Source organism: Schistocerca americana, chromosome 1 (genome assembly GCF_021461395.2).
Source record: "Schistocerca americana isolate TAMUIC-IGC-003095 chromosome 1, iqSchAmer2.1, whole genome shotgun sequence".
NCBI lineage: Eukaryota > Metazoa > Arthropoda > Insecta > Orthoptera > Acrididae > Schistocerca > Schistocerca americana.
Window position 1 is genome coordinate 726023565 of NC_060119.1, and position 27553 is coordinate 726051117.

At 38.8% G+C, this 27553-nt stretch overlaps 1 protein-coding gene across 4 annotated transcripts in view; it reads left to right on the plus strand.

Moving 5' to 3' along the window:
- LOC124610446 (protein unc-13 homolog 4B) overlaps positions 1-27553 on the plus strand; it is a 251742-nt gene that overhangs the window by 184541 nt on the left and 39648 nt on the right. For 3 of the 4 annotated variants that reach the window (XM_047140159.1, XM_047140161.1, XM_047140160.1), the window contains exons 3-10: positions 10493-10654; positions 10739-10805; positions 12146-12257; positions 12450-12494; positions 12570-12729; positions 15558-15737; positions 17643-17864; positions 18116-18237. In XM_047140159.1, the coding sequence (XP_046996115.1) occupies positions 10493-10654; positions 10739-10805; positions 12146-12257; positions 12450-12494; positions 12570-12729; positions 15558-15737; positions 17643-17864; positions 18116-18237 (1070 nt within the window). Of the gene's footprint in view, positions 1-1656; positions 2091-10492; positions 10655-10738; positions 10806-12145; positions 12258-12449; positions 12495-12569; positions 12730-15557; positions 15738-17642; positions 17865-18115; positions 18238-27553 lie in introns of those variants that run through there. The other variant, XM_047140162.1, reaches the window with a different exon arrangement.

The following is a 27553-nucleotide window of genomic DNA, read 5'->3' on the forward strand; positions in this document are numbered from 1 at the left end:
GAAGGGAGCTCACAAAATTTCATTGGACTGTTCTTCCTCATCTACGCTACGGCCCAGATCTCGCACCTTCCCGCTTTCATCTCTTTGACTCCACGAAGGATGCACTCCGCAGGAAGCAATCCGTGAGTCATGGGGAGGCTATTGATGCAGCTATACTTTAGCTCCGACGTCGATCAGTATAGTGGTACCAGGCGGACATAAAGACCTTCATAGTAAGGTGACATAAGACCGTCTTTTTGAACGGAGATTACGTTCGAAAATGGGGTTTTGTAGCCAAAAGAGTGGGGGTGTATTGAGATACTGAATAAAATTAGTCATTCTCATTGGAGAGAAGTCTTCTGAAGTAAGAGTGATTTCGGGTGTGCCGCAGGGGAGTGTCATGGGACCGTTGCTATTCACAATATACATAAATGACCTTGTGGATGACATCAGAAGTTCACTGAGGCTTTTCGCAGATGGTGCTGTGGTACATTGAAAGGTTGTAACAATAGAAAATTGTACGGAATTGCAGGATGATCTGCAGCGAATTGACGCATGGTGCAGGGAATGGCAATTGAATCTCAATGTAGACAAGTGTAATGTGCTGCGGATACATAGAAAGATAGATCCCTTATCATTTAGCTACAAAATAGCACGTCGGCAACTGGAAGCAGTTAATACCATAAATTATCTGGGAGTACACATTAGGAGTGATTTAAAATGGAATGGTCATATAAAGTTGATCGTTGGTAAAGCAGATGCCAGACTGAGATTCATTGGAAGAATCCTAAGAAAATGCAGTCCAAAATCAAAGGAAGTAGGTTACAGTACGCTTGATCTCCCACTGCTTGAATACTGCTCAGCAGTGTGGGATCCGTACCAGATAGGGTTGATAGAAGAGATAGAGAAGATCCATCGGAGAGCAGCGCGCTTCGTTACAGGATCATTTAGTAATCGCGAAAACGTTACGGAGATGATAGATAAACTCCAGTGGAAGACTCTGCAGGAGAGACGCTCAGTAGCTCGGTAGGGGCTTTTGTTAAAGTTTCGGGAACATACCTTCATCGAAGAGTCAAGCAGTATATTGCTCCCTCCTACGTATATCTCGCGAAGAGACCATGAGGATAAAATCAGAGAGATTAGAGCCCACTCAGAAGCATACCGACAATCCTTCTTTCCACGAACAATACGAGACTGGAATGGAAGGGAGAACCGATAGAGGTACTCAAGGTACCCTCCGCCACACCCCATCAGGTGGCTTGCGGAGTATGGATGTAGATGCAGATGTAAATGCTTTCAGAAAAAAAGAACGTGTTGCATTACTTGCTGAACGCCCCCTCGTGTTATTCAAAAATATATTTTAATAGATTTTGGGGTAGCTAATTGTCAGAGCTTTTATCTACGAGCCCCAGCTGGCTGTGAGTTAATTGGGGCTTAGAGGCATCCGTGGCAGAGAAGCGGTCACGCTTAGTTTCCGGTCAGCAGAGTACTCGGAATGTGAGACGGAGGACAGCGGCCGGTGTCCAGCCTTGGCCCAGGTAGCGGATGCACCGAGTGTCTGGTGGCTGCCAGCACGGGGCAGCGCTCGACGCCCGGCCCCCCAACAGAAATAGTATTTGGCAAACCCGTCGCCAGCAGTGTGTGTGTAGGAGCGCTCAGTCTATCGCGGCTCGCCGGCCGCTCCACGGCGGGGCCGCAGCGATACACCGCCGCGTGTGTACACTCGGGGGCTGGTTTTTCGCCACCTCTCGGCGCCGGAAGAAAAAAGTAATAATTTAGCGCGTCGCTTGTTTCGTAAAGTGGGCGCAGCTATAAATAAGGCGCCGGAAGGGAAGGGCAGAGGAGGGAAGGGCAGGCAGGGTTGGTCGGCGCGCATGCCCCCGCGTGGCCAGTGTGCCGGCGCCGCTGCTGCGCGGCGACTACGGCTGCTGGAGCCGCCGCTGCCGCCGCCGCCTCTGTCGCTGCTGCTCTGAACGCCTGCCGGAGACATGCTGGTCGGGGCCGACGCGGCGCTGCCGGCCGTTCGGCCGCCGCGCCGCCGCAACATCTTCAGGGGCGTCAAGAAGGAATTCCTCAAGAGACAGGCCACCATATACCTCGAAACCATGACAGTGAGTGGGGAGGAACAGCGCGTGCTGTGAGTGGGCGCGGGACAACGGGACTGACATTACAAAGCCTACGCTTACTGCCTTAGGGAAACACAGTGACCTTACTGTAATTTTTTTGTGTTGCACATGGTGGTTCTGTGCGGATGATACAAACTCTCAAGGGTGATGGAGAAGGGTAAATGTATCAATTGAAGGTAAGGAACGGTGGTCTGAAAACGACAAGTTCGAAAGCTGCAAGCGAAAATAATTCCGATACCTCTGACAGTGGAACACATGCACCGGTACTGTTGTTGCTAAGACTGTAGGGTAGGCAATCTTCAGATGCGGTAGCGTGGACCAAAACAAGGAAAAGAAGTCCTGTAAATACGCGGGTTCTAAATACATGTATCAAAAGGTACGGAAACTTCCTCAGAAGAACAGATATGTTTCATGTTTTTGTCCATACCACCACCTCAAAGTTGCGTACCCTTCAATCTTAGCAACAACAGTACGGGTATTCCACAGTCAGACGTATCAGAACAATTTTCTCTTAAAACTTTAGACCAGGTCGCTTTGGGTCTAGGGTCCCTTACCTCAAATTGATACGTTTAGCCTTCATCATCCCTGAAAGCTTGCAATATCGCCCTGGAACCACCTTGTATATTTCAGCCTAAGGTCACACAAGTGACATCATTACTGCTTCCGACTTATTACCACGTCATCTCGACAGGATAAGTTTAAAAAGAAAGAAAACTGGATAGTAAAATACTAGGAAATTAAATAGCAAATCAAAGTAACTTCTCTACACAATTAATGTAGTGTGCTTATAGGAGTGTATGTAAGAGAGATTTGTAATTTAATTTCTTAGTCTATACTACCCCGCTACTTATTTGTTTTAGGCGTATCTTCTGATGACTACCTGGTAATAAGTAGAAGCTGGAAATTATACCATTTGCATGACCAGGGACAGAAAGAAATAGGAAACATTACTTTCGCTACTCAACTAATTCATTAATAGCCAGACCCACTTCTCGGAATATGCAGTGTTCGAATTCGGTTCTAATTATGAAGACTTTGTCACCACAGTTAATTCCAGTTTGCCGAATGGGACTTCAATAGCCATTAGCTTTTTATTATTAATTTGTTTTATACTTTGATAACCATGTTTTTCGTTTGCGTATAATATAGAGACATTAGCGAAACTTAATGAAACGAACTTTTAGCAGCTGCTGGCAGCTTGTAACTGTCCTGTCAACCTTTCAGACACAAAATTACTCTGAATTTTGAACAGAGTCGTCTTAATTATTGTGGATAAAAATGACGCAAAAATGAATGTGTTTCCACCAGCCTACTTGTCAAACACAGAGATCAGCACGTGATTAGGTTAAGACATTTGCTAGATCAAAAAATTCAAACTTTAAGACAACAGAAAATTTTATTGAAATCGTTTAAAATTTTCATGCCTCATTTGCAGCTAGTGGAAGAAAAACAAAGAGAACTTACAAGGAAATTAAATTAAATCCATAGCCAAAAACCTGACTGATCACTACGGCCTTCATCATCATCATCATCATCATCTTCTTCTTCTTCTTCTTCTTCTTCTTCTCTTCTTACTCACTGTTTAAACGTTGAGGTTCACAAATCAACAAACACTGTGGAAACGAAGATTTTGATGTCTCTGATAACCCGAACTGTGGCATCTACAAAAGCATCCTTGAAACTTCCGACATACGCCCTTGTCACCATCTTTCTCTAGCCTGTGTCAGAGAAACAACAGCGATCTTTATTGTGGGCTTCATTCACAGCAAAAATAAAAAGGAACAGGAGATAAAATAGACTGATGTTGTTTCGATATTTTCCACTCGAGCTCAGCTGCTTCAAATTTTGAGACCAGCAATTTTTATTTCTACTTTTCGATTGGTGACGTAAACAAAAAAAGCGCTTACAGTTGCAGTGCTGTCACGTAGCACAAGTAAACTCAAATTATTTCAAGCTCAAGACCTGCTCCTCAAAAGTTTTTTGAATCTGAATTAAAATATCAGCTATTTGTCTTAGTATATATTTTTTTGAAGTAATTTATTATTACCTTCGTCTCCTTCGATGATTCCACACCAGGTTTTCTGAGGATTTGTTAAAACCGTAATTTTTTGGGGTGGAAGGGTGCGGACGAAATTGTTTCATAGTACAAAAGAATCTGAACGAATAACAGAGGAAACTGCTAACATACTCCCATCCTATGATCAACTAGCTACTGAAAAGACCAGCACTTCTCGTAATGCAGTGTATTGCAGTACTGATGATATCTGAAAAATTCTGTACTCATATCTCATCCCCTTCACCAGATTCATGAATATTTCATCAATCAATTGCCTTGTTAGTTCCTCTGTATCGCCAACTTCCTATGTCTTCCAGATGTACTACAGTGAGACCAAGTCAAACAAACATTTCCTTACCTGCCAAAAAGTGAAAGAAGCTTTGCTTGAAGTCCCTCAAAATCTCTTGTTAACTCAAGTTCTACAAGCGATTTGGATATTCGGGCTCGACTAGTGGATTAGAGAGAAACGACCATACCCGGGGGCAAGTGCAGGCCGTGTACAGCTCCCCCCCCCCCCACCCCCCCCCCACCCCACCCCCACCCCCCATCGGCCTAGCTCTTAGTGAAAGGAAAAAATACAGTGTAGTGAGTTGCTACTTTTTTTGAAGAAAATGACTGAAAAATAGGTATTGTGCAGATTTTTAATGGGGGTTGGAAATGGAACTCTTTATGGATACTTACAAGTCACCATTTGTCTTCCAAAAAATAAATAATTCTCCATACCCCCAGGTCTGTGTCCAACACATGGATGGCCATCACTTTAAGTTAGACTGAAGTGGAACAAAAGCTAATTGGTCAACAAGCAGCGAAGTCATTTCTGTGCCACCAACACCTCCTTTAGCAGACAATGTTGAACTGTCTATGCAGATAGTTCGAAGCCCCCTTGCAGCATTTCACTACACTGTGGATGAAGCTATATGGTTCATCATTGGTATGAAGTCAGGATGGTGGTGATCACATGTGGTGGTCATATTGTAAGGTCCAATGTCTGCTTGACATTATGTTTGTTGCTCTTCTGTCCACTGGTTACACACATGTATCAGTTTCATAGCAGTGAGTGCTATACAACATGAAACATTGATGTATGACAATCTCATTTCTCTGAGACATTCTGCTCCATGCAGGCGTATTGGTACCTTATTTTGTCTTTCCATACCATCCAAGGGTTCTCACTGGAGAGTATGGCACTGCTGGGAGTAAGAGGATGCCATTGCGCGCATTTGTGCATGCATGTGCATGCATGTGTGTGTGTGTGTGTGTGTGTGTGTGTGTGTGTGTGTGTGTGTACACTATTCTACATATCCTCAGAGTTTGATCTCATTCAGGCCATTATTTCAAGATGTTACAATATTTACAGCTGCCCCCATCCCCGCCCCTCGCTGGGTACGCCCATGCTACTACTACTACTGTACTACTACTACTACTACTACTACTACTACTGCTACTACTACTGCTTCTGTCTGGCTCAGTGGCTTGTTGGAAGTTTCTTTTTTTTTTGCTGGAGGCCACTTCAGTCATTTGCATGTTCCTAAAACTTCCCCTTTCATTTAGTGATGGAAAGGGACCATGTTTAAGTACAATCTAAACAACATGATGTAGTTGATTCCACACATGGTTGAGAAGTGAATACTAGGTTAAAATGAAGGTTGAAAAATTCTTGGTCCAACCAAGATTTGATCCCATGACCTCTTGATTTCCATGCATGCACTCTATCACTAAATCACCAGGTCCAACATTTATGCAGATGGTTCATGTATAGGTTTTGAATAGTTAGCTTATGATGGATGGATCGCAACAACAAAATGATCCCATAAGAATTCTGTTTTTACTGGCCAAGGTGCTGGACCCTAAACAAAACAAAACAATTCTTCTAGAGGCTTCTCCAACAATAATCCTTCACTAATAGTAATTATAACTAGTACTTCTAATCAATAGCCTGGCAAATACAATTTAAGTTAGTACATTCCTAATTCACAACCATTTCATTAAAAGCCACTGATGAAGTTATGTTGTAATGTGCATAGAAGTGCCAAAGAAATTGTTGTAGGCATGCTTATTCAGATACAGAGATTTGTAAATAGGCAGAATAGAGCGCTGCAGTTGGCAGCACCTATATAAGACAACAAGTGTCTGGCACCATTGTTAGATCTGTTACTGCTGCTAAAATGGCAGGTTGTCAAAATATAAGTGAGTTTGAACGTGGTGTTACAGTCGACCCTTGAGTGATGGGACACAGCATCTCTGAGGCAGTGATGAAGTGTATCATGAGTATGAGTAATCTGGTAAAATATAAAATCTCGAACATCACTGCAGCCGGAAAAAGACGCTGCAAGAACCAGACCAACAATGACTGAAGAGAATCGTTCAACATGACAGAAGTGCAACCCTTCCACAGATTGCTGTAGATTTCAATGCTGGGCCATCAATAAGTGTCAGCACGCAAATTTTGTCCATTGTACATTCTGACAGATGTTGGCAATTCCAGCAGGACAATGTGACACCCCACACATTGGGAATTGCTACAGAGTGGCCCCAGGAACATTCTTTTGAGTCTAAACACTTCCGCTGGCCACTAAACTCACCAGACACGAACATTATTAAGCACATCTGTGATGCCTTGCAATGTGCTGTTCAGAAGCGAACTCCACCACCTCGTACTCTTATGGATTTATGGACAGCAATGCAGGGTTCATGGTGTCATTTCCCTCCAGTACTACTTCAGGCATTAGTCGAATCCATGCCATGTAATGTTGCGGCACTTCTGTGTGCTTGCAGGGTCCCTACATGATATTAGAGCAGTTGTACCAATTGCTTTGGCTCTTCAGTATATCACTATTGTATTCATGTTTTATCAATATGGCATGTTTAGCATTAATCATAAACAACAAATGCATTTGCTCAGAACTCCTGTATCCTCTGTGTGCTTTACAATTTTTTTTTCTTTTTCTTTTTCTTTTGGGTCATCAGTCTTCTGACTGATTTGATGCAGCCCTTCCTCTCCTGTACCAACCTCTTCATCTCCAAGTAGCACTTGCAACCTACGTCCTTAGTTATTTGCTGGATGTATTCCAGTCTCTGCCTTCCTCTACAGTTTTTGCCCTCTACAGCTCCCTATAGTTCAATGGAAGTCATTCCCTGATGTCTTAACAGATGTTCTATCATCCTGTCCCTTCTCCTTCTCAGTGTTTTCCACATATTCCTTTCCTCTCAAATTGTGCGCAGAACCAACTCATTCCTTACCTTATCGATCCACCTAATTTTCAACATTCGTCTCTTCACTCATCATTGGTCCCATTCTTGCAGGATCTTCTTCCAGCTGCAGCTATGTTGGTGATTTAATGTTTTCCCAGATTCCTGATATTCACAGTACACTCTTGAAATGGTTGTATCGGGAAATCCCCACTTCATCGCTACCTCGAAGATGCTGTCACACATCGCTTGTGCACGAACTATAACACCATGTTCAAACTCACTTAAATCTTGATAACCTGCCATTGTAGCAGCAGTAACCAATCTAACAACTGTGGCAGACACTCATTGTCTTATGTAGGGGTTGCCAACCGCAGCACTGTATTCTGCCTGTTTACATGTGACTGTATTTGACTGCTTATGCCTGTACCAGTTTCTTTGGCGCTTCAGTGTATTTCTTCAATAAAATTTCTTGTGCTAACCAAGATTCTTCTTCAAGACTGTTTTTGATGGGTGTATGTCAGAATCATTGATTTAGTTTTGTTAGTTTTTCCTCTTGGAAAAGGAGTTTTGGAATGAAGCTGAATGTCTTCTGTGTATATTGCCTCAGTTCTTTTGCAACTGACTTTGACTGCTTCAATAGGTTAAGAAACATTGAGACTTGTAGTTACGCCATGGTCAGAAACATCAATCAGACCTTCCTTTAGATTCAGTCAGCAAATTTCGGTTACAAAAATGGGCAGCTGACAGTCTTCAGGTCCAAAAAATCTGTATTCAGTTATTCACTACCACATGCCCTTTTTGGTTGGTGAAGACAAGAAGGAATGCTCTACGAGCTAGTCAGCCAACATCATCAATAACTCTGTGCCTGCAGAAGATCACATTGTGCCTTATTATGGAATTTCTTGAAATAAGCAAAGCTCTCAAATCAAGAGAATATAGCACATGTCTTGTGCGAGATGGCGGAGTCAGCAAAGTAATACCATTGTCTTTAGAATATGGTAATGCTGCTAAGATTGTGTGGCTTCCATGAGTGTCCAGAATCATGTGCCAACATTTAATGTTTGACAAAGTGCAGAAGAAGTTGTACAAATAATTTGCTGTTCATCCAGACTAAGACTATGGCTCCACCCCCAAAGACAGGTGAGAGACTGTGTAGCACGTGGTCCCTCAAAGTGCACCTTAGGAAACACAAGCAACATGGACACAGCAACAACTATTACAAGTGAACTTCTATCAACAGATTTGGCTTGTCCAACTGCTCTGCAGCCCATACGAACCAATACTTTTGGTGGCTTCTGCACAATGGTTGCTGCTGTGTCATCCAGAATGTGTCTGTCTTGTGGGTCGAACTTGTATTTTCTTTAAGGAAAATCCAATCCTCAAACACTACTTTCACATTTGCCTCTAGTGGCTTTTGATATACTTGTCTGTTCTTTCGTAAGTTGTGAACATGTCTTTTGTTTTATGAACGCCTTGAGCCATTCTAGTCGTACTATGTTCCCTCTTTCTCAGTTCTTTGATACAGATTTCCCAAGATTTCCCATCTCCCTTTGCAAATTTACATGCCATAATTTCTGTGGTTTTGGTAGTTAAGCCATAATAAATATTGTATGCAGAAGTAATACAGCCAGGAACTGTTTTTCTTCCACTTTTGTGAAAATTTTTAAGCATTTATTTTACAGTCTAAAGCTGATATTGTCAGTCCCAGAACAAAGTCGTTTCTGTGGGCTAACCTAGTAATACAGGTTGGGGAACGCCATGCTCTATTCTATTCAGGTGATTCCAAAATGAGATAATGTTGAAGATCCTGGACTGTCACTGTTACTGGCACTACTCTTGTCTTAAGCTTGGATGGTACACATGAAACAAACAATATTTATGTTGTAAAGTGTGGTAGTGTAGGAAACTTGATACATTTGTAAATTCATGTTACCATTCAATTACTTCCAATCTTATCTGCTTTTTTTCAGAACTGTATCTTGAGACTGAAAGCTGTGACAGCACATTCCCAGGTGTCAAAGACCAGCACATATCACCTGAATAGAATTGAGCATGGCATTCCCCAACTTATATTCCTGGGTTAGTCATGATCAGACTTGTTGAATTTTTTCCAGTTTTAGCTCTTCAGGCAGTGTCCATTGATACAGTTGGGCCTTAGTTTCAGTGTCATACCCATATATCCATGTTTTGTTACCTGTTACAACCTTCTTCAGACTTCCGGATCATTGTCGATTTCATTCAGCAATTCCTGAGCGACATCCACATAGTAGCGTGTCTGATCAAAATTCAGCACTTTTGGAACTAACTTTTTTGCTACACATTTCATGCCCAAAAAAAAGGGGGGGGGAGAAAAAGAGAGAGAGAGAGAGAGAGAGAGAGAGAGAGAGAGAGAGAGAGAGAGAGAGAGAGAGAGAGAGAAATTGTTTGGCATGAGCCAAAGGATATGCTGACATCAGAAATATCTATACAATGGTGATTTTCCAGTGCCATTTTCTTTACTTCTTCCACACTGTTGTCCGTAATTGATACGCTAGGGTCTCCAGGGTAGTTGTCATCTTCAACGTCTTTTCAGCCCCCTTTGACATGTTTGTACCGCTCATAAACTCTTCTCTTACTCATAGTAGATTCACCACAAGCTACGGTCAACATTTTGAATGTGGTGCTGCACTTTATTCCATTTTTCAAGCAAAATTTAATGCAGATTTTTTTTATCTATCTTTTACGAAAGTAAAAATTCGCATCACTTTTTGATCACACTTCTTAAGTAGGGCCTCTAGAGCTTGTGTTCTCTGAATGTAAATTATCGGTGATAACTGGCTCTATTACACTTGATTACTGTTGTTGCTTGTGTCAGTTAGTGTTCTTCATTGCACTGGCTCACACACTAAACCACTTAGACAACATGGGAAATTATACCTTAAATACATCAGAGGATGTACCCGCATGTTATGAAACTGGTTGTACCAGTCTTTGACTGATTACAATAAAACATCTAATATGGTAAATTGGACTCTTAATTAATTTTACTAGCATTTCAACATCTCAATATATTTTAATTTGTTGAGTGCTTTCTTCAATATGTATACTACCACAGTACTCATGTTTGTCTAACCAAAGATCTTTACTTTTTGTTAACTAGATAGAAGAACTTTACTCAGAAATCCTCTATGAACTGCTCCATACTGTGGGTTCTGATGTCACAAGTGATGAAAGAGATGCTCTGCTAAGTTATTTGCAAGAAGCTTTCAAATTAGATAATGAGAGACACTCCAATCTTTTAGAGAGAGCGCAGTCAAAAGAGGTGAGTAAATGCATAAAGATGTATAAACTAGAAAATCTGGTAGTCCAAAAAGCTCTGTTCTTTATCTTATTTTTATACTTTCAGGCTCCAAACATTTTACTAAATGTTGAAGTAATTGAAGCTAAAGATTTAGCACCAAAGGATGCAAATGGTAAGTACTGCTGCCACAAACATTTCTCTCTCTAAATCAGGAAAATGTGTCCTATAATAAACATCAGAATGTATCATCGTCGAATCAGGAATATGACTGAGATAATCATTTATCTTGTCTCAATATCTTCCTCACAATTTCCTATTACTGGGTTACTGTTTCAGAAAAGAATATTCTGGAAGTGATAGTGAGATAACATTGTGTTCAATCATCTCTTAAGTGAGAATTATGAAGAATGTAGTTAGATTTGATCTAATATCCTGTAATGAGGCATATTACCTAGTGTGAGGGCAGCAATTGAATTGAAATATCTCTTTCTTAGACTGTTGTTGAAAATTGTAATTTTCTTGTTTTTGATGTCTGTTAACTCTCATTTATAGAGTAATAGTAATTTTTGCTCCTTTTATATAAGAATAACATACACCATGGAAATTCTGAACTGATTTATACAAACCAACTACATGCAGGCCTTCATAGGCACTGAATTATTCAGGTTTTTCAACCATTGAGTGGTCATTTGTCATCTCCTTTTTCTTCTCCTGTACTTCATGCTGAAATGTGTTAGAGAGGATGTTGAATCCATAAATATTTCAACAAGTTTAATTGAAAGAAACAAAAATGTTAAATGAATGGAGATGCCACAATTACATCAAACAAATAAAAATAAATGCATGTTAATTTACATGCAGTGATTAGAATCAAAATAGTATGGAGTATGCTATCAGACCAATTAAGAGCAGTAGTGCATTCACACTGTGATGTATTCTTACCTGTTCCAAAATATTTTACTAAGCATTCATGTTTCAGATTACTTAACTGAACAAACAACTCCTTATCACAAAATAAGATCATTAGATAGTGCCATAATTGTAATAAACCCTTAGCAACATTTGAAAATTTATCCCAGTATGGGACCCAGAAACCAAATTCCTGCTTCTTACCACAACCATTAGTCAAACAGGACTTGCTAATAGGCAATCAGGTCTTGCTAAAACTTTTATGGTCACTGATGTGTTCTGTTGTTTCTACAGGTTCATTAAAACTGCACATTAAACGTGCCGCAATGGTATACACTGATATTGTTTCACATTATGGAATTTTTATCGATTTTATTCCCTTCAACCTAGCCATTTCATTGCAATGCATTTAATTAATTCTATAATAGTAATAGTTTTATTAACACTTTCACAAATATAAAAATAATGCAGGTTGTTAATTAAGATTTTATAATGTATCACTGACCTCCAATAACCTAAAGTATTCAGTTGAAGAGTTAATAAAACCTAGAAGTTGAAGACAAAACAAGAAGACACAGTTAATGAAACTTTTTTTTGTTGTAGGTCTCTGTGACCCATTTTGCACATTGTACTTAAATTCAGCCAACACTGCCCGCTACAATACTTCAGTGAAGTCTGAAACACTGTCACCTGTTTGGGAAGAGCATTTTTCTCTGTAAGTAGATATAGCACTCTTAGAATAAAAAGAAATTACAACATTAGAAAAAAGTCCAACCCATAGTAAAACTTCTTGTAAGCTTGTAATCTGTAATGTCTTCTTTTTTTATTTTCTTGAAACTGTTGCAGTATATAACTGATGTCGTGTTGGCAGAAATGGGGCCTTGATGTTTCTTGTTTTATTTTTCAGGCCAGTAGAAAATCCATCTGAAGATATTTTATTTGTAGAAGTATGGTAAGTCTATTACTTATCAATGTTACAGCCACCTAATTACTTAGCAAGAAAATAATTTATGTCCTTTGCTTATAGGGATTTTGATCCTGCAGAGACAGTTAGAGAGAAAATGATGAAGATTGGAGAAGTGAAAGGTGTGAAAGGACTACGTAAATTAATGAAAGAGATAGCAGTGACAGCATCAACAGGGAAACATGATAATGAACTAGTTGGTAGTGTCCAGATTCCATTAAGGGTGAGTATCAAATTGAGATTAAATGAAGTTCTGTACTGTGAAATTGTTCAGCAGTTCATATAAATCAAATAGTTTTCTGCCTCAGTCATTTATTAATTTAGCCATTACGCATTTTGATGAATCTCACAATCATCTTCAGGTATAGCATTGCTTAGTTACATAGCTGGTGCTAGTGATGAGCACAGATGCCTTTCTACAGAAGCAGACAAAGTGCAAGGCAGGTTATGTTGCATATTTTGCTGCTGGTAAAATTGTGTTTTAGGAAGGGCCCTATCAAACTAAATTAAAAAGACATGAATTTGTGAGAGTAAAGTTTACTCATAAATTCATGTTTTTTTATTTACTTTAACAGTGCCATTCCTAAAAACATAATTTTATCATCCACTAAAGGCAAAACATAACATGCTTTGCACTCGGTCTTCTGCTTTGGAAAGGCATTTGTGCTCTTCACCAACACCAGCTATGGAACTAAAAAATTCTACTCTTAAAGGTGACAGTGTGAACCATCGAAATGCATAGTGGCAAAATAAATGACTGACACAGAAAGCAGTTTTATTTATATTTATCAGCTGTCACAACCTTTTAAAGCCAAATGTAGGTACAAGTGCACTTCATCTACATCTACATCTACATTGATACTCCGCAAGCCACCCAACGGTGTGTGGCGGAGGGTACTTTACGTGCCACTGTCATTACCTCCCTTTCCTGTTCCAGTCGCGTATGGTTCGCGGGAAGAACGACTGTCTGAAAGCCTCCGTGCGCACTCTAATCTCTCTAATTTTACATTCGTGATCTCCTCGGGAAGTATAAGTAGGGGGAAGTAATATATTCGATACCTCATCCAGAAACGCACCCTCTCGAAACCTGGCGAGCAAGCTACACCGCGATGCAGAGCGCCTCTCTTGCAGAGTCTGCCACTTGAGTTTATTAAACATCTCCGTAACGCTATCACGGTTACCAAATAACCCAGTGACGAAACGCGCCGCTCTTCTTTGCAGTGCCAGCAGCTGTTGCATTACATGCCAACGTTGGTAACAACATGCGTGATGAATAATGAGAACCAAATATGACGAGTATAAGTTGGGTACTGGTAGTCTGTTAAAATGCTAATTCAGATTTTGATATTATTTGCAAATAAAGTTAGTAAAATGAAATGTAATACATTAAAGTTTGTTACTGCAATGATGAATGTGTATCTCAGGCTATTGTACACATCAATATTACAGCAATCATATTTTAATGTCAAGATGCATTGGCTTTGACAAATCACAAGCAAGTTTGTCACAGTCCAACCTAACCTAGACTTTGGGCTATGCTGCAGGTCAGTCTGTCAACATATGTAGTTTTCTTCCAGTCACCAAATAAATATGAAGTTTAGCAACCAATCTCAACAATCTTAATAATTGGATCGGTAAAAATTATTCTGGTGCTCTCCATATTAAAAACAAATGTAATCAATTTGTATCTTACACCAAAAGAAATCATTGGGTTCTGTGATTCTCATTGTCTACTGTACAGTAATACCTGATGGCTTATGACCAGTGTCAGTGAACTGCCAACATCAGCATGCAATGCAAGGGGATCCTACTGGGACACTTAGCCCAAATGTAGACAAACCTCATAGCTTTATAACAATTTTGAAAATGCTGTTTAGAAATGACACAATCTCCCTCACTTACAGATTTGATAACAAATTTGAAAATCTTATGTGCAAAAAAGAGAGAGAAAAAAAGAAAAATCCACTCACTATGCCACACTTAGAATGTTTAAACAGTAATGTGCAAAGCATTTAAAGCAACTGCAGTGTTACTGACAGTAAAAGTTTTGCGTAACTTCACTAGTGGTGTTAACAGAAACACAACTGATAAAATAAACACACAACTCAAGAGACGATTTGTATTTCCAAGAATATGAGAGGTGAAAAGTCCTCTAATTGATTTTCTCTCTTTGTGCTCAAACTGGGGAAAGGTGTCCACCCAGAAACAGGCAATGTGGGAGTTATCCTGAATGATTTGTACACTGCAGTAACTAAAATTCTGAAGTTGATAGGAATGTTTTACTGAGATGCTGCTCACTTTAAGGATAAGTCTGTGGATAGTTGCATGATACAGCAATTCTTACTCTTAATTAAAAAAGGGGGGGGGACAGTAATTGGTGAAATGCTGCAAGTTAAACTGCTACAACAAAGTCCATGGCACTATTTTAACTAGTTCAATCATAAATAAAAATTGTATTCCATTGATCTCTAGTGGCCTGCTTTTTGATTTCAAGAAATCTCAGTTCCTGCTTTATGATGATGGTAAATAAATCACTGGGACAAACACTGAAGTTCAGGAGTTGGCTTAAGTCAAGACTGTTACTCCAACTGTCAGTTTGTATGGTGTGTTCACACTATGGAACCTGCTTGTTTTGAGGCCATGCTCTAAAATTTAGAATAATGCTTAAAAATTTAATGTACAAAGTGATACAGGGCAAAGACAGACTCCACAAACACAAACTCCTTTTCCCACCACATGGTCTTGAGATATCAGCCAATGTAACTCCAGCCACTGATTTCCATAAAGCTATTTTGAAAAATTAGTCCATCATAACTGAGTAATGGAATCAAGCTATAGCTGTAGGTGAAGAATGTGTAAGCATCTCACTGGAGCAAAAGTAAGCACAGCTGCTATTTTGTGTTCAGTAATAAAGCATGGATATTTAGCAAAGCATTTTGAGTAAAATCTAATGTTACCAGTTATTTTAAAAAACTTCATAAAAGTATTTAAATTAAGGTACACAAATCACAAATACTTTGTGTGTCTAAGATTAAATTTTTGTTCTTACAGAATATTCCTTCCTCTGGACAAATGTACTGGTGCAGCTTGGAAAGGAAAAATAAAGGGAAAAAGCAGGGTGACATAAAAATTAAGTTAAGTTTTGGGGCTGAGAAGAATCCAATGGTAGCACTTCAGGAACACAGACATTTATTAAGATTGTTACTACTACATGATTTAGAAGAAGCAAAGGTTGGTTTCACATTAAAGAAGGATAATATAAGAAGTTGCTTTGCTAAATATTTTTACAATGGATGTGTAATTTTCAGAAAATCATCAAAGTTCTAAACATTTTGTTTGGAAAGCGACATATTCTAAGATCGGATGAAGCAGATGGAGCAATGTTATCAAGAGTATGTGCAAATTTTTGTTATGTGTTATGTGCTTGTTCTGCAGGAATTCTGTGAGGTGGAGGAGTTTTTCTCAATGGCTCAAGTGTTGAGGGAAGTTTAAATCCTTGTCATTAGTAGTAGTACTGCAATAGCTTCTACTGAAAACTGTTGTGTAAAGTATTTTAGGGGCACTTATGTAACTGTTCTGTATTTGAAGTAGTTATGTCATTATTATAAGAAACTACGAATCAAAAAAGTAGTGGAACAAACTAGCCAGTGATATCTTCCTTAATTAGAAGTCGAAGTGCAGCACTTCAAGGCTGCCAGCCAAAGACTTGAACTTCATTTCTTATCCACCTACAGTATGGCAGGCACATAATATTACCACAACACAAAAGTTGTATAACAGTCATTACTGTTCTGGTGTATCATTTCAGAACTGTTGTGTGACCTGGGCAAAGACGGGTTGATCAAAAATTGATTCTGCTTCATTCCACTTATGCTTTACCAGCAGCATGAGATGCACTAGAAATCAAACATTAGGTGTCATATTAACCAAACCTTTATGTGAGCATTTGTTTGTAAACAATGTGGACTCCTTTCAATTAACGTTGACGATATTTGCTCGGACATACCACTACTGATGATAAAAATTAAAAATGATCTAAGCAAGTATCCACAAAGTATAAACTGATATCAAAATTTGTTAAGTGCAACTACTTTTTAGTCTAAAGCAAAATAATTTTTTTACACACTTGCTACCAAGTTTTCTGGAACATTATCTGCACTTGTGGATACTGCATGGGATTTGTTTTGCCAACAGGAGTACATTCACAAAGTAAAAGTGAGTGGATTTTGGACAACAGTGTTGCATATGCTTTTCAGATTCTTGCTGTATATACAGATTGAAGATACATAAACCACACAGTACTTATGGAACATTAAATTTTTTACAATTTGCGTGAACAAAATGATAAATATTAAAATTCTTAGCTTACACGAAGGAAGGAATTCTAAACATGTGAGCATCTTCTAATGGAATATTTCAGTCTTGTGGTGATCTGGTAGTTCACAACTTCAGACACTGTTGGAGTCAATGGTATAAAGCTTATAACAAAAAATAAATAAATTACCTTTAATGACATACAGACTGATTAATACCTTTTTTCTAATTGCAATATGGTGGACAAGGCAGGCAGTATGAATTTCTAGGCTTTCTGTAGCTTTGCTCACAGATCATATTTCTTGAAACTATCATGTAACTTAAAACTTGTTTGTGAAATATAAGACGTAGCAGTGATACTCTGTCTAGTTATTTTGTTCTTTGTGTAGTTGTAGATGTATTCAAACTGCAATTAATTGTTTTATATCAGGTTGCCAGAGCACTTCCAGCATCCCATAATCTGGAAAAAATGTTTGTGCAAGGCTAGATATTAGTCAACTAATATGCATTTAGTGTTTTTCAGTGCTGTACTAATTAATTATGTGCTGTAGGGGCAGCATTCAGTTTTTAAATGTTAAACTTATATAGATTTACATTTTGTACCTTTAAGTAAACTGAAAACTATACTCCATAGAGAAATGTACATGCTGCATTTTAATTTAGTATGTCAATTATGAATATATTTGCTGACTGCAGAGAGAAATTGAGTAGACCACACTACTTAGAACTGTAATAGTTTTCTTTAGTCCTGTGGTATATTTATCTTCTGATTAAAATTTGTTTCAGTAAAATACTAATTCTCACAACTGAAATTATTTATAGACTCAACCTTATCAGTGGAATGGTGCATTCCAAGAGAAAGCGGAGACTATTCTCACCCAGCATGTAGTACAATGTGGCTTATCACCTGCAGATGTGGCACTAGCTCAGTGGTCTGAGTTTATAACTGTCCATATTGACAATCACCTCAACTTTAGATTATTTGCAGTTGTTCTAGAGAAGCTCCTGAAACCAATCCAAGGCGAAATTATATCAGGAGATAATGTAAGTTACTTGACATAAAATAAATTATGAACAAATCAATGTATTAAAATTAATTGATTGGCATTTGTAATTTTACAATCCAAGCTTCAATCTCATAAATAAGGTTTCAATTTTTTTCAATATTTCTTCATGCACTTTATGCACAAACACAAACAACTGTGTTGTTGTTGTTGTTTGGTGGTGGTGGTGGTGGTATTTTGAGAGTGGTGTTGACATTTTATAATATAATTTGTTTCTTTTGTTTTCTCCAGGCCAAATTGTTCTGGGATTCCACAAAGAAGTTATTACCATCTTGTCTCAATGCTGTAAGAAAAATACGTAAGCTGACTCCAAGTGATAAGAACACATTAAATCAGTTATCTTCTGTTCTTAGGTAAATACATCATCACTACAGTAGTAATTTACAGAAGCTATATTACAGGGTGGTTATAATTAAACTTTTCCTATTTAATGCATTGTAACATAAGACAGTAATTACTGTAAGAGTATCAAACTTCATAGCATTAATGTCCACAGTATGGGGTGCATGATTTCCATGCATCAGGGTGCCACTGTCCAGTTCCAACTATGGCCACCAGGTGCTGTGAACAGTCATAGTGATCCATAGTCTTACTCACCTGACTGGTTTCAGTGCAGTTGTTGATGCGTGAACATGAGGTTGGACAGAAGGAGCAGGGCATTATCAGTGATGCTCTATCATCAAAACAACAGTAATGCTGCAGCTGCACTTCAGGAGAGCTTGAAGAAGTAGTCTGAATCAATTGGAGAACTGGGAGTCGCTCTGGAAAGAGGTCGATGACCAATTGCACCACAGATGGTTGATGTAACCAGTGTTGCTATGGCAGGCAATGCTCTGTACAATTCATGATTGTCAGGCGGTGCAAGGTGCTGTGTCATGACAGTTGAATATCCTGTGGTCCTCTGTACGGAAGGTCTTTTGAATCATTCTCAAGTAATATCCTTACAAGATCCATATCATATAGCAGCTTGCACCACAGGATGCACAACAACATGTTGACTTCACTCTCCACTTTCTCGCAAGGGTTGAAGTTGTTGAGGACTGGCCCTTGACCATCCTATGGACAGATGAAGCTCATATTTCTCTGATGGGAAAGGTGAACACACAGAATTGCCAAGTGTGGGGATCTTCACCTCCAGTCACTGTGCATAAAGTTCCTCTGAATGCCGAATGTGTCACTGTATGGTGTGGCTTCATGGCTATGTTCATCATTGGCCCATTCTATTTTGAACAGACTTGTGCTCAAGGACGAAAGATGTACATTGTGACTGGCCAGTGTTAGCATGATATGCTTCACCAGCATGTCATACCCACCCTACAGTTTTCATCCAAGATGGGGCCCCAACACATATTGCTCATGAATTTCATCTACTTCTCCAAAACACATTTGGAGATGTTTGAATTATTAGCTGATTGTTTCCAAATGCTTGGCCAGCATGATCACCTGATCTCACTCTCTGTGGTTTCTGGTTGTTGGGCTACCTGAAGGACAGAGTTTACCAGAGGAAACTTCACACATGCGCTGATCTGAAGAGCAGCATATCAAGAGAGATAGCTAGCATACCTAGGGACATGTTTCATTCTGCTGTGCAGAATGAAATCCTGTGCTTTCAGACTCTTCTCAATACTGATGGGTGCCTTACTGAGTCCCTTTTGTAGCAGTAATGGTACTGGTATGTAATGGTATGATGTACCATAGCAACACATTAGAGATGTTTCAGTTGAGTTGATTCTGCATTATTTCTCTTCCCCAAGTCCCTGATATTAAAGCTATCAGGTTTGGTACTCGTACAGTAATTAGTTTCAGTGTTATAATGTGTTAAATAGGGAAAGTTTGATTATAACCACCTGGTATGCAGAATAACAATAATAATAATAATAATAATAATAATAATAATAATAATGATTGCAATACAGGATCAAACAATAAACACCAGATATTACAGCAAGCATATTATTAAAGATCCCAATACCACAACAGATAAATGCAGACTTTGCAAACAACAAATAGAAACAGTAGATCACATCACAAGCGGATGTACAATACTAGCAAATACAGAATACCCCAGAAGACATGACAACGTCGCAAAAATAATACATCAACAGCTTGCCTTACAACATAAACTTTTAAAACAACACGTTCCTACATACAAGTATACACCACAAAATGTACTGGAGAATGATGAACACAAATTATACTGGAACAGAACCATTATAACAGATAAAACAACGCCACATAACAAACCTGACATCATACTCACCAATAAAAAGAAGAAATTAACACAACTAATTGAAATATCCATACCCAATACAGCAAATATACAGAAGAAAACAGAAGAAAAAATTGAAAAATACATCCAACTGGCTGAGGAAGTCAAGGACATGTGGCATCAGGATAAAGTTGACATTATACCAATTATACTTTCAACTACAGGAGTCATACCACGCAATATCCACCAGTACATCAATGCAATACAGCTACATCCAAACTTATATATACAACTTCAGAACTCTGTAATTATTGATACATGTTCAATTACCCGAAAGTTCCTAAACGCAATGTAACATATACCGTACAGTTAAAAGGAAGTGACGCTTGATCAAGGTCCGCGTCACTTTCATTCCGAACCAGATCTAAGGTCTGAGAAAGGAAAGACAATAATAATAATAATAACTCCCGTGGAGGCCCGGGAAAAGAATAGGCCTCCGGTATGTTCTGCCAGTCGTAAAAGGCGACGAAAAGTACAAACCACTAATAGGGCTAACCCCCCTTTTAGTGTGACTAGTTGGTTCAGGACAGAACTAAAGAAACCTTGGACAAGCGCTGTCATGGTCGGGGACGACGCTTGAACCCTATGCCCGTCCACAATGGTAACGACACTGCTAGCCACACGGAAAATGATTAAAACCCAAATAGTGGTGTTTTGCAGGATATGCTTCCTGCAACCACTCTAGAAGGAAAACAAAGACAGAGGATGAGATGGTCAGATGAAGTTAATCAACACCTCATGTTCTGTTATTACCAAGCAACAAACCTAGGAACCAACACAACTGGATACAGATCACAAGTACACGTACACACAACATTTATTACCAGATACCCGGAATTAAAATTTTTAATAGAACAACGACTAGCTGATCAGATCCGTGTAATAATCAAAAATAACAGGATACCCCAGTCAGAATTAGAAAACATCAAACAACAAGTACAAGGTCCGGCAGAAAAACTTCCCCTATAAGGAAAGCTAATAAAAACAAAAACAAATAAGGTAGAACAATTTTATTTATACTAAATAAAAGTACATATTATGCCATTTTAGAAAATACTCTTATGGTCTTACTTTTTAAATAAAACATCCCTTAAATGGCTTCCTGCACTGTCGACACACTGTTTGAGTCTTTCCCTGAAGTTATTCATTACTCTTTGAGTCATTTCAGGTGGAATAGCTTCGACCTCTTGTGTAATTGCTTCTTTCAGGGCTCGTAAAGATTGTGGACGTTGTTCATAAACTTTTGCTTTTAAATAGCCCCAAAGAAAGAAATCACAGGGCGTTAAGTCCGGCGATCGTGGGGGCCAGCCAATGTCTCCACGCAACGAGATCACATGTCCAGGAAACATTTCCTTCACCAATGCCAGTGACTGCCGCGCTGTGTGGGCTGTAGCACCATCTTGCTGGAACCACACGTTCTCTATTTCACCAAAAAGCTCCCTTAGTTGCGGTTGGAGAAAGTCGCGGAGCACGGCACAATAGCGTTCACTGTTGACGGTTAAATTCCTGTCATTTTCTTCGAAAAAATAAGGACCGATCACTCCGGAATTGTAAACAGCACACCATACTGTTACTTTAGGGCTATGAAGTGGTCGTTGATGAAGTTCTTGGGGATTGTGTTCACACCAGTACCTGCAATTTTGGCTGTTCACTGTTCCGGCAAGGTGAAAGTGTGCTTCATCAGAAAAAATCACAATATCGTTGGGACGAATGTTCCGAAGAAGGTCTTGGCACAAACTTACATGGACACCACAGTCTCGTTCACTCAGTTCCTGCGTAGTTACAATTTTGTAAGGATGCATTTTAAGATCTCGATGCAAGATTCTTCTCACACTTCGATCAGATATCCGTAATGCTGCCGCATGCTTTTTAGCGGATCGTCGAGGAGATTGTTGAACTGAAGCTCTAACTGCATCAACATTTCTGGGGCCTGTTGCAGTCCGTGGTCGTCCAGGTGGTTTCCTTTTTAATGCGGAACCTGTCTCACGAAAGTTAGCAACCCAAGAATAAATTGTTTTCTTATCGGGAACAGGGTCCCGTCGTCCGAGCGCAAAGCGAACGCGAAAAGCACGTTGAGTATTAATAGGCGATTCGCCATTTTGAATAAAATCTTCCACTACGAAGGCACGATGTTCACCAGACCACGCCATGGCGTACACTGAAAACGGCACGTAGGCAGCTACTTAACGACGCGCCCCCCACCACTCTGCTCCTTCTACTGTCCGCTGCATGTTACTTTGTAATCGGGGAGTTTTTTATGCCGGACCCTGTACAACAAATACTGGAACAAAATAATGTGCAATCAGAAGAAGAAGAAAATACAGTAATGGACTCAAACATCCCAGAGCAAACAAACAAAGAACAACATGCATCAATTAAACAGTCAGAGGAAAACGAAATCTTAAGACAGCCACCAGAACAAGCACAAATAGAACACGAAGTGACACACATGTTAGATATAGAAGAAAAATTTCATCTGACATATATAGAATACAAAGACACAAATACAGACATTAGACCATTCTTGCATAGACCGCCAAATAACCCACAAGTCGAAACAACAATAAAAACTATCAACACAATCATACACAACAAAATAAATGAAAACACAACTTTGGAAGAGTTACAACTACTGGTTTATATAGGAGCACTCACAAACTAAATATACACACTAGGCAGAGATCAGAACCAACCAACACACGGAAGAAACCCACAAAAACAGCATGGCAACACAGGCTACAGATCAGAATAGAAAAACTGAGAAAAGACATCGGACAGCTAACACAATTTATAAGAAATGAAATGTCAGAAAAAAAAACGAAAAAAGTTAGGTAAAATCTCACAACAAGAAGTGATAGAGCAATTAGATGAAAAGAAGCAGAAATTACAAGCATTGGCCAAACGACTTAGAAGATACAAAAAAGTGAAAATAGAAGGAAACAAAACCAAACATTCAACACAAACCAAAAGAAATTTTACCAGACAATAGATAACACACACATTAAAATAGACAATCCACCAAACATAACAGACATGGAACACTTATGGAGCAACATATGGTCAAACCCGGTACAACATAACAGGCATGCACGGTGGATACAAGCAGAAACAGATACATACAAGATGATACCACAAATGCCTGAAGTGATAATTTTGCAACATGAAGTCACCCAAGCAATTAATTCTACTCACAATTGGAAAGTCCCTGGAAAAGATAAAATAGCAAATTTCTGGCTAAAGAAATTCACCTCAACACATTCACATCTAACTAAATTATTTAACACTTACATTGCAGACCCATACACATTCCCTGATACCCTTACACATGGAATAACTTATCTGAAACCTAAAGATCAAGTAGACACAGCAAACCCAGCTAAATATCATCCCATAACATGCCTACCAACAATATACAAAATATTAACTTCAGTTATTACACAGAAATTAATGACACATTCAACATAGAACAAAATTATAAATGAAGAACAAAAAGGCTGTTGCAAAGGAGCACGAGGATGTAAAGAGCAACTGATAATAGATGCAGAGGTGACATATCAAGCTAAAAACTAAACAAAGGTCGCTACACTATGCATACATTGATTACCAAAAAGCTTTTGATAGTGTACCCCACTCATGGTTACTACAAATATTGGAAATATACAAAGTAGATCCTAAATTGATACAGTTCCTAAACATAGTAATGGAAAAATTGGAAAACCACACTTAATATCCAAACAAATTCAAATAATATCACATCACAGCCAATACAGATTAAGCGTGGAATATATCAAGGAGACTCATTAAGTTCTTTCTGGTTCTGCCTTGCTCTGAACCCACTATCCAACATGCTAAATAATACAAGTTATGGATATAATATTCCTGGAACATGCCAACACAAAATCACACATCTGCTATACATGGATGATCTAAAACTACTGGCAGCAACAAATCAACAACCCAACCAATTACTAAAGATAACAGAAGTATTCAGCAATGATATAAATATTGCTTTTGGAACAGGCAAATGTAAGAAAAATAGCATAGTCAAGGGAAAACACACTAAACAAGAAGATTACATATTGGATAACCACAGCGACTGCATAGAAGCGATGGAAAAAACAGATGCCTATAAATATCTAGGATACAGACAAAAAATAGGAATAGATAATACAAATATTAAAGAAGAACTAAAAGAAAAATATAGACGAAGATTAACAAAAATACTGAAAACAGAATTGACAGCAAGAAGCAAGACAAAAGCTATAAATACTTATGCTATGCCAATATTGACCTACTCATTTGGAGTAGTGAAATGGAGCAACACAGACCTAGAAGCACTCAATACACTTACACAATCACAATGCCACAAATAATACATTCAGCAACTGAAAGATTCACATTACGCAGAAAGGAAGGAGGAAGGGGATTTATCCACATAAAAAACCTACATTATGGACAGGTAGACAATTTAAGAAAATTCTTTATAGAACGAGCAGAAACTAGCAAAATACACAAAGCAATCACTCATATAAATACATCGGCTACACCACTGCAATTTCATAGCCACATCTACAACCCTTTAGATCACATAACATCAACAGATATGAAGAAAGTAAATTGGAAAAAGAAAACACTACATGGCAAGCACCCGTATCATCTAACACAGCCACACATCGATCAAGACGCATCCAACACATGGCTAAGAAAAGGCAATATATACAGTGAGATGGAAGGATTCATGATAGCAATACAGGATCAAACAATAAACACCAGATATTACAGCAAGCATATTATTAAAGATCCCAATACCACAACAGATAAATGCAGACTTTGCAAACAACAAATAGAAACAGTAGATCACATCACAAGCGGATGTACAATACTAGCAAATACAGAATACCCCAGAAGACATGACAATGTAGCAAAAATAATACATCAACAGCTTGCCTTACAACATAAACTTATAAAACAACATGTTGCCACATACAAGTATGCACCACAAAATGTATTAGAGAACGATGAATACAAATTATACTGGAACAGAACCATTATAACAGATAAAACAACGCCACATAACAAACCTGACATCATACTCACCAATAAAAAGAAGAAATTAACACAACTAATCGAAATATCCATACCCAATACAACAAATATACAAAAGAAAACAGGAGAAAAAATTGAAAAATACATCCAACTGGCTGAGGAAGTCAAGGACATGTGGCATCAGAATAAAGTTGACATTATACCAATTATACTATCAACTACAGGAGTCATACCACACAATATCCACCAGTACATGAATGCAATACAGCTACATCCAAACTTATATATACAACTACAGAAATCTGTAATTATTGACACTTGTTCAATAACCCGAAAGCTCCTAAATGCAATGTAACATATACCATGCAGTTAAAAGGAAGTCACGCTTGATCAAGGTCCGCGTCACCTTCCATTTTTAACCAGACATAACGTATGAGACAAGAAAGAAATAATAATAATAATAATAATAATAATAATAATAATATGAAATTAGAGACAGAAACTTTTTCATGAAACAATAAAAATGAAATGATCATATGGCATTTATTGGCTGGGATATCCCCTTCGGGGTTCGGCCGCCCTAATGCAAGTCTTTTTAGTTGATGCCTCTTAGGTGACTTGCGTGTCAATGATGATGAAAATTATGATGGAGACACAACACCCAGTCCCATGCTGGGAATTGAACCCGGATCCCCTTTATGGTAGACGGTAACGCTACTGCTGCGCTACAGAGGTGGACCATGAAACAATTATAAATAAGTATTATTCCTGATGCTGAAAGTTATTGAGTGTTCATATCACATCATTCTTGCCAGGATCTCCTGATTCAGTGTTTCAGCTTTCTTGAGGGAACTGGCTGCAATGCTGAAACAATGGGTAGGAAGATTGTGGCAAGAATGGCATTATACCAATACCCAAACCCTTTCAACATCAGTGAGAAAGCTTGCATAAGCCAATGGTCTTTGCTCTTACACAAGTTTTTCTGTAACTATCGATGGTGTGATAACCTACGTACATTCCCTCAAGATTTTAGCTAACAACACTTTACACAATTATTTATATTTACTACCAATATTAATTCATACAATTTGTATTTACTCTTCCATTTTCACTTTTTGTGGAATATAACCTCATTTAAGGGTAGTTGATTTCGTTGAAACAACTTCTTTACTGAGAAGCCTTACACTGTTAAAATATATCTGGACACTGATTAATGGATTAATATGGGGTGTGTGCACTCTTCACCTTTATGATCACTTGAACTCTGCTGTGGTCACTTTAAGTGTCTGAATGTCTGTAGAGGAATGACAGCCCATTCTCCATTAAGAGCCAAAACCAGAGACTCCGGGCAGGCTAGTACATTTCAAGAATGCTATTGTCCACAAGCCCTTGCCCACAGGTACTGCTTCAACAGGGTGCAATGCCATGCTGAAAAAACAGTTATTATCTCTGTTACTCTGTTGTACATGGAAAACTACACTCTGAAATATGTTCGTATCTTTTGGTGTAACATTCTCTTAAGAACTATAAGGGCACCGCACTTCAGCCGCAATAAACATGACCTCTTCTGTATTTTGCTATTGGCGCTACGTATGACAGCAGGTAATGTTCTCCAGATGTCTGCCAAACTAAAATGCTTCCATTTGACTGTGACAGGGTATAGCAGTATCAATCACTCCAGATCACTTGTTTCCAGTCTCTACTGTCCAGCAGGGTTGCTTTTTATGCCTCGGGCATTGCTTAGCACTGACTACAGAAATGTGTGGTAGCACTTTGGAACTCACAAGTGATTCTTTCTGCTGATTTCATGTGATATTTCTATTACAGCCACCCTCTGCAGTGCTCAGCAGGCCCTGTTCATTGTACATGAGAAGTGCACATTCATGGTGTTGCTGTTGTCATTCCTTCACATTTCCTCTCCATACTCACTTTGCCAAGAGTTGACTTGGGCACATTTAGATGAGTTGGTTCCACTTCTTGTGTCCTCTGCTGATCAATTCTGCACTATTTATGGGTGTTAAGATATGTATGAGCAGATCGAAGATGTAAACACATGTCCTAAATCTCCAGAGAGAAAAGAAAGGTGATAGGATACTTAACTCACTCTTGGAGCTCTTAACTGGTTTTATTTGACCAGCATTTGCTTAAAAATCACCAACCGTCCTCCTTTTTGATGTAATTCTTTTACTCTCTGACAGAACATACAGAATGCTGGATTGATCATGTATAATTATACACAAAGAGCTCTGTGCCCCTCAACTCTCTCTTCTAATGGGGCTTCGAAATCTCGGATGAGAGTTCAGTTCATTACAGAATCACATTCAGTATATGATTTCCGAAACCTATGTCTGTCA